This window comes from Merops nubicus, unplaced genomic scaffold, assembly GCF_000691845.1.
Source record: "Merops nubicus isolate BGI_N331 unplaced genomic scaffold, ASM69184v1 scaffold21790, whole genome shotgun sequence".
In the NCBI taxonomy this organism is placed as follows: domain Eukaryota; kingdom Metazoa; phylum Chordata; class Aves; order Coraciiformes; family Meropidae; genus Merops; species Merops nubicus.
In genome coordinates this window covers 666-17,599 of record NW_008581126.1, presented here as the reverse complement: position 1 = coordinate 17,599, position 16,934 = coordinate 666, and the positions used below count along the sequence as shown (strand labels likewise).

At 52.4% G+C, this 16,934-nt stretch overlaps 1 protein-coding gene across 1 annotated transcript; it reads right to left on the bottom strand.

Annotated features, from left to right (window-relative positions):
- Positions 1-11,425: 11,425 nt before the first annotated feature.
- On the bottom strand, positions 11,426-16,459 carry LOC103781128 (tensin-like; the record flags this gene model as incomplete). The annotated part of the gene is made up of 9 exons (XM_008948834.1): positions 11,426-11,744; positions 12,800-12,832; positions 13,175-13,243; positions 13,493-13,661; positions 13,740-13,811; positions 13,914-13,991; positions 14,400-14,492; positions 15,563-15,694; positions 16,373-16,459. Coding segments are annotated over 9 exons (878 nt in total), but the record flags the coding sequence as incomplete, so codon positions are not given.
- Positions 16,460-16,934: the final 475 nt, after the last annotated feature.

Sequence of the window (16,934 nt, the reverse complement as noted above, 5' to 3'; positions counted from 1 at the left end):
GGGGTTGGGGGGGGGGGTTGTTTGTTTGTTTTCTCTAGCGTGTCAAATACTTTGATCTATAAGGGGAGCAGTACGAAGCCTGGAAAGCTGGCCCGGAGCCAGGAGCAATGTCAATACGAGAGGAAGCCTCTGTCGTATACACACACACACACAAGGCTCCACCAGCCAAGCCGTTTGCAGTCATCTTTGGACTGCTGCTCCCATCTCCCGCTTTCTGCGTCCCATCGGTAGGGACCGCCCGACCTCTAGTGGTGTCAACCCACAGCGCCAGCAACCAGCCTCTCCTCGAGCAGGAGGGAAGCCCACAACCAGAGTTTAGCATCTTATGCCTGTATGGGGTGTCCCCCCTGGATAATGAAAGGTCCCACTTGACTGGAGAAACCAAAAAGGGAGGAAATGGATGAGAGAGCATCTTGGGGGGTCAGAGGGACGCAGCCACAAGAGCTCAGGTTATCAGCATTGCCTTGGGACTTGGGTTACCAAACCTTTCAGCATCTCCACCAGTAATGTCCCCCAAGCTGAGAAGACATTTGGTCAAAATGAGGTGGAGGGAGAGAGAAGACATGGGACAGCAAGGTCCTGACCTCGGAGGGGACTTTTGGGGCCAGGTAGACTATGGTTAGGGTCCCCGGTTTCATTCCTCTTGCCCTGCACAGCCATTTTTCTTTACTTCATGCAGCAGTTTCTAGAGTGTCTAAAGAGGGGATGTGTCCCTATTTCCCAGCTGTGTGAGGAAGAAGAAAGCCAGGAATGAGCACCAGAGCCCTGAGAAAGCTCACAGCAAAAGACTTTCTTCTTGCCAGAGGGTGTTTTTAGGATCTCCCTCTGAATGGGGCTGAGGCTGGAGCTGAGGACCCTTGGGAATGAAGGACAGCCATCTCCTGGAAGGCAGAAAGCTGATGCAGAGAGCAGCCTGCCTGAGCAAGGCTGAGGTTTCTCTCACGTGGAAGTGTGAGCTATAAAGATGTGTGAAACCCTATAGCCAGTGTTATCCATATCAAAGACTTCAAGGGGGGCTGCTTTAAAATAGGACTTTGGCAAGGGTTCCTGCTTCTACTCACGTCTTACTTGAGTGGCACTCTGCCAAAATGTCAGCTTGGCTGCTCCACATGTCTCAGGCATCCTAGGCATGTCCTACAAACCTTTCTGGGGCTCCCAGGGAGATCATTCCCCCTACAGCCTCTTCTCTCAGCTGTAGAGGGTCCAGTGACCCCTGAGCACCACCTCTCTAGCTGAGGAGCAAGAGGAGTGTCTCTCCTGAAGTACCAGAAACAAAGAACAGGGATGTGCATGAAAAGACTTCTGAAGATAGAGTTGGATACATTGTGCACAGGGATCCTCTTTTTCCTCCCACCCTGAGTGAGCACAAGAGGTCCACAAGGAACTGAGGAGCACAAGGCAAAGCTGGTGTGAATTAACTTGACTTCCTAGCATAGGTGGAAGAAGAGGTTTCAGGTGTGGTGATCATGGCTATAGGGGTCCAAGGACCCTGAATGCTCATGAGGAGCCAGAGGCTGGCAAAGCTGTGGTATTTTGGAAACCACTCCATGCACATAAATGATGCAGTCATCTTCCAGGGATCATCCAAATACCACAGTAGAACCCTAGAGGTGCCAGAGCTCCCTCATGCTATCCTGGGATACTGGCTCAATCTAAGCTGTCTCAAAGAAAGGCTATATCCAGAGTCACCATAACCACTTTCTCCCACCCCACCCAGGCTTTCCTCCCTGGTTTTGCCCTTCTCAGCCAAACGTGCTTGCAAAATCCCAGCCCAGAGAGGGAGCCCACATGAGCAGAAGACTTTTGAGATTACCCAGGGGCTTGTGGGTGGGTATTTTTCACTTGCTTTCCCAGCTGGAGGAACAGGCAAGGATGGCTCAGCAAATATACCCAGCAGCCCAGGAAGAACTGAGAGCTCAGGAAACCAAAGGCATTTGCTAAGCATCTCCTATTCCGACAGATTGCTCTCACACAAGCCACCCCACGGACAGCCAAGACAAGGTGCTTCTGCAGTAAAGCACTCTTCTCCTCTCTTCCCCAGCCCCCCTGAGTGACTGCAGTGCATCCCAGCAGAGCTCTGCTGCGCCAGGGCCAAGGTTGCTGCTGCACTCTGCTTTGACTCACCCCAGCCTCCCCTCTCACATGCTGTTTTCATTAGAGCTCAGCTCTTCTGGCAAGGGCGCTGTGCCCAGTCACGAGAAGCTGTGCTCTGCTGGCTTGTTTTATCCAGTTGTTGGAGGCTTAAAACAATGAGCTTGCAAATATTTCATTCCTTCCCTGTGCTTGATTGCTTGCTTTCTTCCTTCCTCTTTCTCTCTTCCTTCCTCTTTCCCTCTTCCTTCCCTCCAAGGGTAACGTAAGCATACACATGTGCGTGCGTGTCTCACACCTGCCCTCTCAGAGGACTCCTCCAGCTGCCTGGCACCATTACAAACTGGATGTGTACGTTGCTCTAACTCAGGCAGGAAAGCTCAGACCAGGACCCCTATCACCACCCCCAGAAGGATGCCACATGCTAAGGCCACACAGCTGTCTCACTGCCACCAAGACAGAGTCATATCCCTCTGTGTCTTCAGCCTGGCAGGCAGAGGCATGGAGAGGAGAGAGCCTTGAGTTCAAAAGAATGCTCCCCATTTAAGGGCCAAACACTCTCTTCCCTACTATCAACCAGGAACTTCCTGCTAGAACCACTTGCCATCAGGACATTGCCCTGAGCCCCAGGTGATGTCTAGGGGAGGCCTGGTTTGACTAGAGATAAATTGCATGCCTATTTCTGCCAGGCACTACCTGAGCCTCATTGAGGAACAAGGGGTGCAAGCAAGTATGGGGTGGCAGCCAAGAGGTAGGCTTGTGTGAGTCACCCCTAGACCATCAGGGCACAAGGAGGCAGAGGATAGTTCCGCTCAAGTTGTCCCACCACAAGGGCACGTGGGTACAGCCAGCTGGAGACCATCAATGTTGTAGTTTGAAGCAGACACAAAGCAGAGCATGAATGAGGTGGGATATGAAGGACCCCCTTGTTCTGGGCTGGGGCAGAGAGGTCATGAATAAGGCACTTCACATCCCTTCTCTAACTCACATGGCTTTCTTTAGCCTGTCTGTTATATGCTGGGACAATCTGAACTCTTGTCACTATTTCATGCCCACCTGAAACTGCTGGTGTAAGGGCACCCAAGGAAGGATGGCAACATGGTGAGCAACAGCTAACCAGGGAGAAGAGAGCAGGCTAATGCTACTTTTACTGACCTGAACTTTTAAATGAGGATACCTGCCTAATTTGGTTGACTACACATGGTCCCGTGGGAGTCAAGGTTACACTGTACTGTTGTGGGGGTGGAAAGAGTCGCTGGTACCGAAGGTCTTCAGAGGGGCGTTTTTGTGCTGTGCTCATGTGAAAGACAGGCAGAGGCTGGGCAGAGCATGTAAGTCTGGGACCAGCAGTGCTGGGAGCACTCTGCACTCAGCTCAGGGTGACCCCACTGCGCCCTGTCCTGCAGCCACCCAGTAGGCTTGTAGGCCTTTTGTCTCAGAGGTGTCAGTCCACCGCCAAGCAGTAGGAGCACAGCTCAGAGGTGCGCTGCAGGACAAGCTAGCTGCAGGCAAGGAGACATCAACTCCTGCCCAGCCTGCTTTGGGCGTGCGTCAGTCCAAGGACTCCATCACTTGGAGGCACATCCCTGTAGATGGAGCCAGAACCTCACAAGGCAGAAGGACGGCCCAGTCCTCCCCACCCTCTAAGGGACAGACCAGACCTACATAACCCTCTGTTCTGAAGAAGAAGAAGCCCAGCCCCTCTCCTCCATACCCGCAAACACCTCCAGGATTTTGACTCTACTCTCTCTCCACTTAAACCATTCCAGACAGTCACATGTTCCTTCTTTACTCAATATTTAACGTAAGTCCCTTTCTGTTGCCTTTTCCTATCCACCACAGCTGTGGAGAGCAGATAACTCCTGCACCACAGGCTGCATGTTGATGCCCCTCTACAAGCAGTAACACTCCCCAGGAATAATAATGGAGACCTTAGAGACATTTCTGGAATGGATTTTCTCACCCACAGCCCTGTGAAGAACTTCCCCAGACTCTCTTGTGTTGGACGGCAGCACTCCTACCTTGTGTCTTCTACAACTGCCTTTATCCTTTCCCAGGGAAGGGCTGAGGGTCTGGCCAAGGAAACAGAGAGCACCAAATAGGCTGCTAGGGCAAGGGAAGTTGGCTGACCCCTCTCTTTTATCTCTAAGGTGCCTGCTTTGGTGCTGCTCAGCCCCGGTCCGTGTGTCAATAGGAGTCCCAGGCACCTGGGCCTTGCCCCTCCACTAATGGGTCAAGGTGTCCCAGCTGCACATAGTGGCCAAGCAGCTGAGGGCTGCAGCAACTCCGCAGCAGCAGCCTGGTTTGCACGGCAGGGTTTGCAGGCTGCAGGGGGGCCCTGCCTCATGGTGAGCTCGGGGCTGTGCCCACGCTCAGCTCCGTGTGGTGCGTTGCACAAAGGTGCCTGCATGGCAGGAGCACACTGCCCTGCACACCCAGCCCCCAGAGGGGAGCATCCATCAAACCTTCTTTCTTCTGAGCTCAACATCCAGAGACTGTGCTTCACTTCAGGTCCCAGTCCATCGTGCCCGCAACACTGCAGAGCCTGAACTGGTCTGAGAAATGGGATGTGGGTGCTTGGCAGGCAGCATTGCAGCACTGCTCAGGCCCAGCTCCACATAGACAAGTCCCTCCCTTGTGTGGCAACGGGGCAAAGGCAGGTTTGGACCAGCAGAGAAGACACGGCTGGGTGGGTTTGACACTGGTGGTTGCAGCAGGACAGGGGACATTGTTTGCTGAGTAGGGTGCAGATATGAGCGCAGGTCACCCAAGCCCCAGGGTGGCTTTTGCCCACATCAGGTCTGCTCCACCCTTCCCACCCTGGGCAGAGGTTGGTTGGCTCCTGGCCTCTGTCCAGACATGATGCTCAGGAAAAGCCATGTTGTTTCATGCTTTCTGCCCCTTGGGGACACTTCTTATGGGGTCCCAGCATCACTGTGAGAAGCCTGGGAAAGATTAAAAGCGAAGGAAGATGAAATTGCCCCATACCCACCCACCACTGTGACCCCAGTTTCACTTCAAGTCTGAGGCCTGTTTCTTGATTAGCCAACAGAGAATGACTGTAGGGGACAGCACAGACCCACCTCCAGGGTTTCTGCCCAGGGACATCCCTTCTTGCTGTGGCTCCCCCCAAGATTCAGGGCAGAGCTTTCCAGCTAGTTTTTATCTGCCAACAGCACCCCACAACACAATAAGCCTGTGGGTCCCAGGATCTGGGCTTTAAAATCTGCGAAATAAAGGTTGCTCAGGGTACAACCACATTTGCAAGGGAATAGACTAGGAATGTTTGCCTTCCGTGTCCAACAGCATGCCCACTCTTTTCTCCTGGAGCAGAGAGGAGCAAGAAACTTTGCCACCTTTCACAGCCCCACAAGAAACACTCTCCAGATGGCCCAGAGTCTCCAGAGCGGTGGCTGAAATTAGAAAAAAAAAAAAAAAAAACAAACCTGATTTGGGACCCTTAAGGTGGGGGCTCGATAGGTACAGGGAGATGTGATGGGGGCTAGGTTTCTTGGCATGGAGCTGGTGGGACCTGCCTTTCCTGATGGTCACACCAGAGCCAGCAGCCTGGCCCAGAGAGAGCAGCAAGCTGCGAAGAGGACTAGGACTGTGAAAAACCTATGCTGTGAGAGTCAGCAAGGGGAAGCGAGTGGCAGATAAGAACATGTCGAGGAAAAACACAAACCAGAAGCTCCGGAGGAATTTTGGAAAGGAAATGGGGAATTAACTACAGAAAAGGGGGGAGGGAGGCGGGGGGGAATGCAGGACAGTTTATGGCATGCAACAAATAGTCTGTCCGTGCTTCCTTGCTAGGCACCATCAGCCTCTCCTTCCTGCCCAGGGGACACCCAGCAGTGGCCTTCCCAGCTGGGCAGGAGCACTGGGAGCAGGCAGGTGGCTGTTGCCAGCTCCTGCGGAGTCGATTCCAGCGGGAATCAGGGAAGAAACAAAACCAAGAGAAGCTGCAAGAAAATACCATCCCCGCCATGTCAGATAGGGAGAAGAGGCTGCATGTCCTGTCTTGCCAGTGGGTAGACGGGCACGGCCAAGGCCAAGGCTGGCAGGCACCAGGTACCTCCTGAGGTCCCGTGGTACAGCCTGGCTTGGAGAGCACATCGCTTGGGTGCCCACTCCCAGGCCCACAGCTATTTCTGGGGGGGCAGAAACCATCCCATCTCCTCCCCTTTCTTTTTTTACCCCTCTTGCCTTTGCCTCCCAGCGCAAGCCCCACAGCACGGGGTCTCTGCACAGGCAGCCCCCTCAATCCGCCCCTCGCCTTGCAGCTATTTTAGAGAAAGGCAGGAGGTATTTTTAGTGCTGCCGACTCCCAGGAGAAGCTCTGAACCTCTGAGCCGCAGCAGTGCTGGCGCCAGATAAACTGCCGCTGCTCTGGCTGATATTTCTTGTATAATTAAACTCAATCCATCCCGGGGGCTGGGTCTTGGCCACCGACTCAGCGAGGAGGGGAAGGAGCGGAGCCAGAGAGCCGGGGGCTGAGGGCTCTGACGGATGCTGGGAATTGCTCTGTGAACGCTGGGAATTGCTCTGTGAATGCTGGAAAAGCCAGGGCTGGGACTTTAGGGGAAGTTTTCCCAGGTATGGAGAAGTAGGATGGCCATAAGGGGCAAGGAGTGGGATTTAATGGGAGCAGAGCCCAAGCCACCACCTCAACAAAGGCAAAAGACCCCATACAGGCATTATCCCATCCCGCTTCCTGCAGGAGATGGATTCAAATGGAACGTCCAAGACAGCACCTAAAGGCATCCCGGGAGAAAGCAGCAGGATTTGTAGAGCACCCAGTGCCTGCAAGGCAAGCCAGGGAGATGCCTTCTGGTAAATAAAAGCCCAAGCCAGAGCTGGAGCCATGTAGGAAGTTTGGGGGCTGTTTGGTTAGCGAGCATCTGGTGAACACAAGCTGTGGCTGGAGGCTGACAAGCAGCAGCACAACCCCTCCTTCTTCCCACACCCACCACCCCGCGTCTGTCCAGGGGCCCCAGTCTGCCATCGAGGAATGGGGGGAACAACAGCCTGCAGAAAACACAGCACCCGCCAGGATTTAGGGGTTTTGTTGGTTTTTTTTTCCCCTGTGCAAAAAGAACAGAGCATTTATTCCTGCGCTCCCTTAAATTTCAAGATACATTTCTAGCAATCCAGACAGCAAGCTGGCATTCCAAGCAACAGTATATTTTATATAACTGATTTTTTTGTTTGCTTTACCACTTTATAAAGCCATACAATGAACTGCAAAGAATCTGACATCTGTACAATGGGAATACAACAGCGGAGTCACATTCACACATGGACATGGTGCAACCGAAGTCATCCTTACACGCGCGACAACATTATGGGCACAAAGATACAAAATATAACGTATTTTTTTCCATCTATATAAATACACAGAAATGGGCGAGTCTAAAAGTTTTGAACTGTTCATTAACACTGATTAGCAAATAAATCTGTAACGTTCCCAAAGCAACAAAGACAACAACAAAAAAACCACACATAACAGGGCAGCACAGGATCTGCCAACAGAAACGTCGGGTTGCTTCCCTTTTGGTTTTTTTTCCTTTCCTTTTTAAGGAAAAGAAAAAAAATTTAAAAAGAGTAACCCCAAACCAACCTCACAATTTGCAAAACAAACGAACGAAATGAAACAAGCCCCTGCGGGCTCCTTTGCTGTCTGATCCTCCTGCCTGCTCCAACGGTGAAGGGTTGCCTTTTGTTCATGCTGCTGTCTGGGGTTTTTGGGGCAACTGGTTTCTTTACCCACCCAACCTGCTGGGTGGGGATTTACTTTGCACTTCAGGTGGTTGAACTCACTGGAAAATCGATGCCCGGAGGCTGGGTTGGGTTTTTCTCCATACTTGGTTTGTTTTTCATGTGTGGTTTGACCAGGGGGCAGCCAGCAAATGTTGCATTCAGAGCAACCTCAAGCCTTGCTCAGTTTATCTGCTTAAATCCATGATCACCCCCATCTCCACTGGCAAAGAGGAGCTGGCAAAGATCAAGAGATGAGTGCATTCCATCAGCATATGATGACATGGATCATCCCCCAAAATGACTCCCAGGGGGACAGAGCCAGAGGCAGCTCTGTTGAATGGAAACCCCACATTTTGCACGTTGCAGGTGCTACCATTTGTGCCAGGCAGCAAACCAACCCCCCAAGGGAGCATTTCCCAACAGACAGCAACATTGACAGCAAAGGAAGGACGGGTGGGAAGGGGCTTCTCTGAAAAACAAACCAACACAAAAAGGGCACGTACAATAAATTTACACACGCAAAAAAAAAAAAAAATATATATATATATATATGTGGAGAAAAGTGCGTTTTTAAGGATATCTTTGGCAAGAATATATGCAGTTCTTTGTGCAGGAAGGAGAGATGTGTTTGTGTGTGTGTGTGTGTGAGCGAGAGAGAGATACCATCCGGCTGCTGACAACGGCAGTGTGATTACAATGAAACATATGCTGGGCTTAACTGGCGCAAGCTCAAGTCTCAAATATCATGACTGCATTTAAAAAAACCAAAGAGAAAAAAAAAAAAAAGTCTTTTCCATCCCTTTCATAATGAAAAAATATCAACACTAGGTCCCCACCAGCCCCGGGACCTGGGTGATCCTCAACGCTGGCTGTCTCTGCTGGGGACTGAAAGGGTAGTTACACCTAAAAATGTAACTTTTAAAAGGAGATAAAAGGGGGGGAAAAAAGTGCCTTTAAAGGGAGCTGACAAACACCCGGCTACATCATTGGAAGGTGATTAGCTGTGTGTTAAAAATATATATGTATAGCCATCAGATTAGTGTTTGAGATTTGGATACGGTCTAAATCTTCAGCTAGTGGATTAGTGGGGAAACCGTGAGCGGCTCGGGGCCCGAAGCAGGCGTGATGCCATCGGCAGGTATCTGCTGGAGTCGGCGTCTGCGCGACGCCTCTGGGGTGCTTACATCTGCTTCGTTGGGATGGAGAGAAAAAGAGGAATGGGAGTTCCAAGCACCGGTTTCCGAGGCAGCAGATTAAAATAAAATTACATCATTATCATCTCTTTTCTTAGCAGTGAGAAAACCAAGTTTGAAAAATAGAGGCTTTCAAAAATATATCTTTATATATCTATAAACACAGTGTTTTCTCTAACCGGTGAACGGCTGGGCAAGGAGATTACGGGTGAGATTGTCTCTCATCTCACTTGAATTTCGCAGAAGGAGGGAATTACTTTTTGGAAACGTCAAAAAATGAAAAGGCCTCCGCATTCGTTGGACCGGGGAGCCGGGAAGGGGGAAAACCCCCCCGGGACACACTATCCTGCCACCACCTCGCAACCAACGCCTCCATACTTTTTTTTTGGTACCCCACGCCCGCCAGCCGCGCCCGCCCCCTCCAGGCCCCCCCGCCCCTCGCCCCCCATGCACACACACGTGCACCCACTCGCACACGCACACCGGTCACACACACACCACCCCAACAGGGGGGACCCCCGCACCTCTTCCCCCAGCCATATTATTTTCCTCATTCTGGATTTTCTTTTAACGTGCAGGTGTTTCCCCGGGGCTGAGGAAGGGGGGGAGCAGATATAATGGGGGAGATATGACACGTGGAAAGCAATATGGCAAAAATAAATATGCTTGGAGTGTAAATTTCACCTTTTTTTCCTCCTTAAAATTTCGTTAGGTTACAGTATGTTATCAGTATAGCTCGTATATATATATTATAGCTATCAAGGCAAGTGAGCTTTGAGGGAGACAGGCTTTCCAGAGATGGGGCTGCAGTGCTATGTTTCTAATTTTTGCCTCCAGTACACTATCTGGGCCACTTTGCACCAAGAACTCCTCCCAGAAATCATTCGGGCGGTGGGAGGATATTTGCAACAGAGGGCTCAGTAATAACCCTGTGGCTCCAGCTGGACCATTCCCCCTGCCCTAAACATGTCCATGTGACCAAAGCATCCTCTGCCCCCTCCCCAGCACTGTGGGGCTGGGACCTCTGCATGCTGCCCCCCAACCATGATTCCCCCCTGCAGTGGCACAGAGGCTTTTCACCCCTCTCTCCCCCCCGCTGGCCCTCTTCACCTCCCAGAGTAAAAGGAAAAACCGGTGGCACCAAAGCCACAGCAAAACTTGGTGCGTTTGGGGGTCACAAGCCTCCAGCCAGCCAGTTTTGAGGGTACATGCATACCAAGCAGGATGGCTCTCAGAGGACTTGTTACCTCCCCACTGAGCCAAAGTTCCCCAGCGACTGCAGGTCCTTTCCCTTTTTATTTTCCTTTTTTTTTTTTTTAAATTTTCTTCCTTCTTTTTCTTTTGTTTAACGTGGCCTTCAAAATAAAAGGAGAAAAAAGCGCCTGAGTTACTTGTGGTCATTCGCCTTTCGTGCAACTTGAACGTCCATGCAATTTAAAAACCGCTTGCACATCTCTGAAGACCGAGAAGGGCATAGCCACGGGTCGCTGCTTCGCACAGGGAACCCTCCCGTGCCAGCAGCCACTATTATTATCATTATCATCATTATTATTATTACTGCAGTGTTTCTCTTTCCTTTCTGTTTTTTTTTGTTTTGTGTTAAGAGAACGTGTGACAGGCCGCAGGAGAAAACTGCCAAAGAGGACTAGTGACAGGAGGGAAAAGGGGCAGATGGGAGAGGAGGCGACTTTCTATATCCTCTGAGGAGCTTCCTGGGGCACGGGGTGGCAGGAGCCCCCCACCACCTCCTTGCAGGATGGAGGGCAGAAGCACCCCCAGGAAGGTGGGGAAATGCCATGACCCCTACCTCTGGGTGGACCCACGGCTGCTCACCTGTGGCCAGCGCTGGGCTCTGGGTCAGCAACAGAGGTCAGCCCACGGCTGAGCTGCCTGGGGACTGGAGGGTTCACGATTAAGCCCCCCACATCCCCAGCAAGTTGTCAGGAGGCCAACAGGTTTCAGGGAAAGCACAGGGGCCAGTGAGAACCCTCTGCTGCAGCCAGGCAAGGCTAGGTTTTTGAGTGCATCTCCTCCAGCGTCCCACAGACTCAGCCTACGTCGTCATCTCCTTCGGGTCGTTTCAAACACACAGCAGACAATTGCTGACGGGAGCTGCTGGGATGGAGCTTCTTCCATGGGATTTGCCAGTTGTTTGTTTCTTTTTCCCCGACAGAAAACACCAGTCATGGTCCCGTATTCAGTCCCGAGAGGATGTCACTGCTTGGGACCATGATGCTGAAAGCTGGGAATACACCTCTCACTGCCACTTCCGCTTTGGTCACCTTCCCTGCGATGGGACATGCATCTTGTCTGGCGTGGCTTTGTGGCTCTTATGTAGGTGCGTGGTTTTGGTTCCTCTGTGTGTGTGTTTGGCTCGCATTGAGTATTTAGGGGTTTCATTGGGATTTTTTTTGTTGTTTGCCGTTTTCCTCCAAAATTCCAACCCTTTTCCCCCCCGATTCACTTCCCTCTCCCACAATGCACTTCCTCACACTCCTTCTCGGATCAGCTCCAAGTCCTTCTCCAAAATTCAAGAATCACCCGCAAGCACCAGCTCATCTCTTCTGGCTGGAACCAAGCATGACCCTGGAGACAAAGTTGACGATGGCTGCAGCCGGTTGGTCCGGGTCCAGCTCGGCAAAGAGGTGGCAGATGTTGTCTGTGGTGCTCCCTTGCTTCCTGGCCACAAAGCCGAAGAGCCTGGGTGGGGAGAAGGCAAGAGGCTTGGTGAGGCTTGCCAGCATTTCTCACCCAAGGAACATGACCACCCCCTTCCAGCATGGTCTTGTCCACCCTCCCCTCTTTAACATCCACCTTGCACAACACAAAGAGAGAGCCCAAACCAGCCTGCATGCAGACTCATCTACTCTTCCCTCTGCTGCAGTTTCTTAGAAGGCCAGCCCTGTATTTCCATCATCTCTTGGCCAACTGCCCCTTGCTTTGGCCGTCCCTGCCACTCTCCCCTAGACTGTCCCCAAAAAGGGACCTTGCAGATGATGACACCATTGCCTTCATTTGGGTGATGACTCTCGAAACCACAGAGGTCTGATGCACTGACCATTGGGCCAGACCCTGTATGAGAGGAAGGCCGTGTGGGGACACAGGGAGCTGGGTGAGACCATGCAGTTATTCCTGTCTGTCTCTCCCTCAATGAATTAAATGTCCCTTTTTTTTTTTTTTTTTTTTAATTAGAACATGCAACATCAAGTTATAAATACAGGGGAACAGAATGTGAGACAGGCCCAGGCCACGGCATTTCTAATTGGGGAGGGGAAATATCCAGCAGCTGGACATCCTATTAAAAACCCTTCACTAACACAATGGCTAAAATTAGTGGGAATTTGCCCCTGGAAATGGGCTCAGTGAGAGGCTGTGCTCCCGTGGGTCAGGACAGAGAAGGACGTCAGGAAAAGGAAGAGCCGGCTGGCGGCTCACGTGCCATCAGCATAACCCCCGACTCTGCTCCATGAACTGGCTCCTGCTGACTACACTGGGAGGGTTTCCAGTACGCCCTGCTCAGCCAGGGCCATGCCTGCTCTGACTAGGAATTTGGAGCTAGGAGATTCTTTCTGAGTCCCCAGGACAATGGTCTCATGCTCAGGTGAAACAATCTTGCAGCAAAGAGCTGAGTCCATCTCACGCATGTCCAAAAGGCTGCCTTGCATGGGCCTTCTCCCAGCCAGTGCTCAAACACAAGCAGGAGTCCCCGCAACAGTGGCTGGAGGAATCAGCTGGGAAGAACGGAAAGTACTTACTTAGCTGGGCCACTGCCATCAGTTTTAGTCCACCTGCAAGAAGAAAAGGATGTGTGAGGAATGGTGCCTCCTGTATCCCAAAGACAGGGCCGTGATGGGGGGGGCCACCACACCAGCGCTGGAGGGCCAGCCTGGCTTTGCACAGGCTTGGCTGCATGGAAAAAATCCTGATGCACCTCTTCCACAGTATGAAGATGCTTGGAGACACCAAGTCACCAGGAAAAGCTAGCATTGTCCCACAGTACCCAAGGGAACCTTCCATCCCTGCCCTCCACAGGAGCAAGAGGGACAGGAGAAGCAAAAACAAAGCAGCCCAGGAGCCTGGGTGAGGGAAAAAGGCAGCAGATATCTGCTCCCCCATGTTAGGGCACTCACTTTCGTTCCTGGGGGTCCAGGTTGCAGAAGGTGACAGTGTTGAGGGGGTAGTGTCGTCGGAAGAACAATCTGAAACAGAAGGCAGGGAGAATCAGGGCCAGGGGAGTCCCCACCTCTGCCCCACCACAACCCAGTCCCACCAGTGTAGGTGACCCTCCCATAGGTCTCCCCTAGGATGCTCCAGGAGTCAAGGACAAAGCCCAGCCCTGCCAATGACCAGGTTCATGCCACCCCAGGGACATTCTTCCTCAATACACTCCATAGGTCACAGCCCCATTGGCTTTGGGGACCCAGGGACATGGCCAGGGCAGCTCTTACTTCCTCTGGTTGTCGGTTAAGGTGATTCCTTGTGCGGAGACTTTGAAGTGGACAATGGTAGCAGTGGGTGTGGGGTCAGCCACAAGTGTCTCGGTGACAGCCTTTGCAATGGCTTGTGGGCCCGTCAGCGACTCCATCTCCACTGAATTGATGAAGAGGACGTTGCAGGCTGGAAAAGGAGACAGCAGGTGTGGAGTCAACCACTGCTCCAAAACACGTTCACTCTGCAAAGCCCCTCTCTACTCACCTGCACCCTGTTTGAGGAGGTCCGTGGCTGAGTTGGTGGCCGACGCGGTGTCTTTCTTTTCCTCCATGGGATCTAGAAGACACGGGATGGTTACTGCTGCTCCCTGCTTGAAAACCTACCCCATGCTGACAGGCTATGGCGCCAGATGCAGCCTTTTCTGGTCCTGGCTCTTACCTCGGTCAGGAATGACCAGCTTGCAGGGTAGAGCCAAGGGCATGATGGAGTGCTGGTACACCAGAGCCGAGAGACAGCCTGGGGAGAGAGGGGAGATGGTCAGCACAGGGCTGGGGACAGGTCTCCCTGGTATTAGGTTGTGGTTGCTCCACGTGGAATAGCATGTTCTACAGGAACAGCCTTTTTGGTGGGTTTCTTCACTTCAGTCTTAATGCCATGGGTCAGTCCCGCTCGCTGAAACCATCATCCCCACAGGGGGTTCGGAGAAGGGCCAGAGATGCCAGGGCCACCTTAGGAACAACAAACAGGGCAGAGATCCTCATGCACATTAACCATACGATGACTGCAACAAAGGGAGCCCCTGCCCTCCACCTCACAGAGGCAGGAGCTCTCCCAGACACCCGACAGCTCTGCTTTGATAGTCCAGCAAAGGCAAGGCTCTCCCAACCCAAGCCCACTCGTGGGAAGCACACCGGGGACACTTACCAAAATTGGGCTCATTGGGGCATCCTTTTAGCTTCACACCCCGTGGGCTGGTCTCGATGAGGAAGTGCCTCACCAGCTCGTTGGTGATGTCTCCTAGGAAGAGAAGGGATGTTCTCACACCAGACTCACCCTCTTCCTAGTCCTACTCCGCAGTCCCACGGGGAAGCCAGTGCTCCAGCTGAAGAGAGAGGTCTCTGCTCCTCTGCAGAGCCTCCTCAAATCTGTCCCTTTGCATAGTGTTGACCCCAAGCCAGGCCCCCCATGGTGCCAGTGGGCTGAGGAGACTGTGTCCGTTTCACCATGAAATGCTGGGGTCTGAACCCCAAGCCCCAAATTAAGGTTGATATATGGGTGACTCCCACAGCCTTTCATACAGAGGTGGTGAGTTTGCCTTATAGCTTCCCCCCAGGGTGCGGCCGGCCCTGCAGGGAGAGCCAGAAGGGAAATGAGCCCCAGGGGTCCCGCAGTGAGTTGACAAAGGTCAGGTGTCTGCTTGGGGATAAAAGCCAGGACCACTGGCAGGGAGTCAGGAGTGTCTGTCTGTGGAGTGCACTCCCCAGAGCTTCCTGGTTCAGGGCAGACCTCCTGACTCTACCTGGGGCTGGGCCCCGGTCTGCTCAAGACCTTTGCGAACGCGGGCGGATCGGGTGAGAGTCACTATGTGGTCACCTTTCTCTTGTGTGTTCAGCTTGCTGGTCTGGCTGTTTCCCATGCCAACTGTGGGCAACCTCAGGTCCCTGTTTGTACCACCTGTTGTGGGCTGAGTTATGTCCTTTGTGAGATCACTGGGGGTGGTGTCAATTATGTACCAGCTGATTGATCTGTTTGTACCCCCAGTGATCATTCATGGAATGTCCTTCTTGTCTACAATACAGTCTGTGTATTGGTTCATCTTCCTGCTGGTGGTATCATTTTTGTTGGGCCTGGTCATTGGCAGAACACACCAAAACCCAAGATGCAGGTGACCCTGAGTCCTCCACAGCTCAGGGCAGAGGGTGTCTGGTCCTTCCCCGTGGCCTGGCAGGGGACCGCTGGCAGGATGGGATGCTGCCACATCAGCACATACCCAAGGGCACAACTGGCTCAGCAGACCCAGCTGCCTGCTCACCCCGGACAAATGATGGAAAACATCTTGTCGTGGGATGGAGAAGGGCACACAATACCTTTCTTGTTCTGCTGCATGACCGTGGGAGGCGGAGAAGCAACTTTCATGGCGAGGCCGTAGGCTCCTCGGAAGGAGTGGCTGTCTCGGATGATGAAAGCCCCCGGCTCCCTGTCCTTCAGCAGTGCAATGGCTGCAGGAGAGAACAGCAGACCTCAGAGCCAGCATGTTGAGAGCCAACGTGCCCTCTGAAACCCACAGGCGTAGGTCAGGGCAAGGCGCCCTGGTTCCACAACCTCTCAGCCAGGCACTGCAATGTTACCGTCCCCCTGCACATATGGATCGGGGTCTTGAATGGGTCTGCAGCCAGGCTGGGGCTCATCTCCCCCCCCATCTCCACTGCCCTTGTGTGGGCACCTCAGAGCATCCATTCCCACACAGCCCAGCTCTGAGCAAACAAATGCTGGAGAGCAGGCAAGGTCCAGGGGCCAAAGCTGGGACCTTGCCCCTGAAGACACCTTGCTCCCTCTTTGTTCTCCTCTCTTATTTCAGCCATGTCTTCAAGACTCTTCTGAGCTCTCTCAACTCAAGATCTGAGTGCTTTGCATCCCACACTGCAAAGCTCCACTGCATACTATGGGGACCAGTGCTCCTCCACCAAGGAGAAGGTCTGGAGAGCCTACATCATGCAAGCCCGTAGCTGAGCTGTGCTTCAACCCTGCTCTGCAACGGTCTGAGCATTCACAATACACCTTCACTCCTAGCTCAGCCCCTAAGGGAAAGCCTTGCTAATCCTTGTGATCCCAGATACACCCCAACTCCCAGCCACGGCTCACTCGACCATATCCTTTGCCCTGTGCCATCTACCCACCCTGCTCCCTGGAGATCTCCGGTTTGTACCAGTACTTGGAAGTGTCCTGCACAAACTTGACATTGGCACGAGTCTCAGGGCTGACATCTGCAAGGAAAGGAAGAGAAGAAAAGAAAAAAAGTTAAAAGATGCTCTATCTAAAACCCAACATAAGTTTTTAGCAAATCTGGTTAAAGCATTAATACCTCCACCTCCTTTCAGTTCCAACACATTACTTTACCCTCAACCCAAACCTCCATGCCCAGGCAGGCTGGTCATCACTTGTGCTTATACAGCTGCTGGGCATCTCAAGCTAAATGCAAGTGCAATGGCCCTCAAAGGGCTGTGCATCAGATAAGCCTCTTTGCCACACAGTCAGAGATAAAATGGGAATTCATTGTTTAAAAGGGAGCCGGCCAGGTAAAATGAAAGCAGTCAGAGGAAAGAGATATGTCCAGAAGGCACTGGGGAGATATTCTAACTTCAGAGGACCTTCACTGCTCTTTAATGTGCAAGATTGGGCTCATCCATCACAACAATAAATCACTTCCCTTATCTTTGCTCCATGTAGAGGAACTGAACA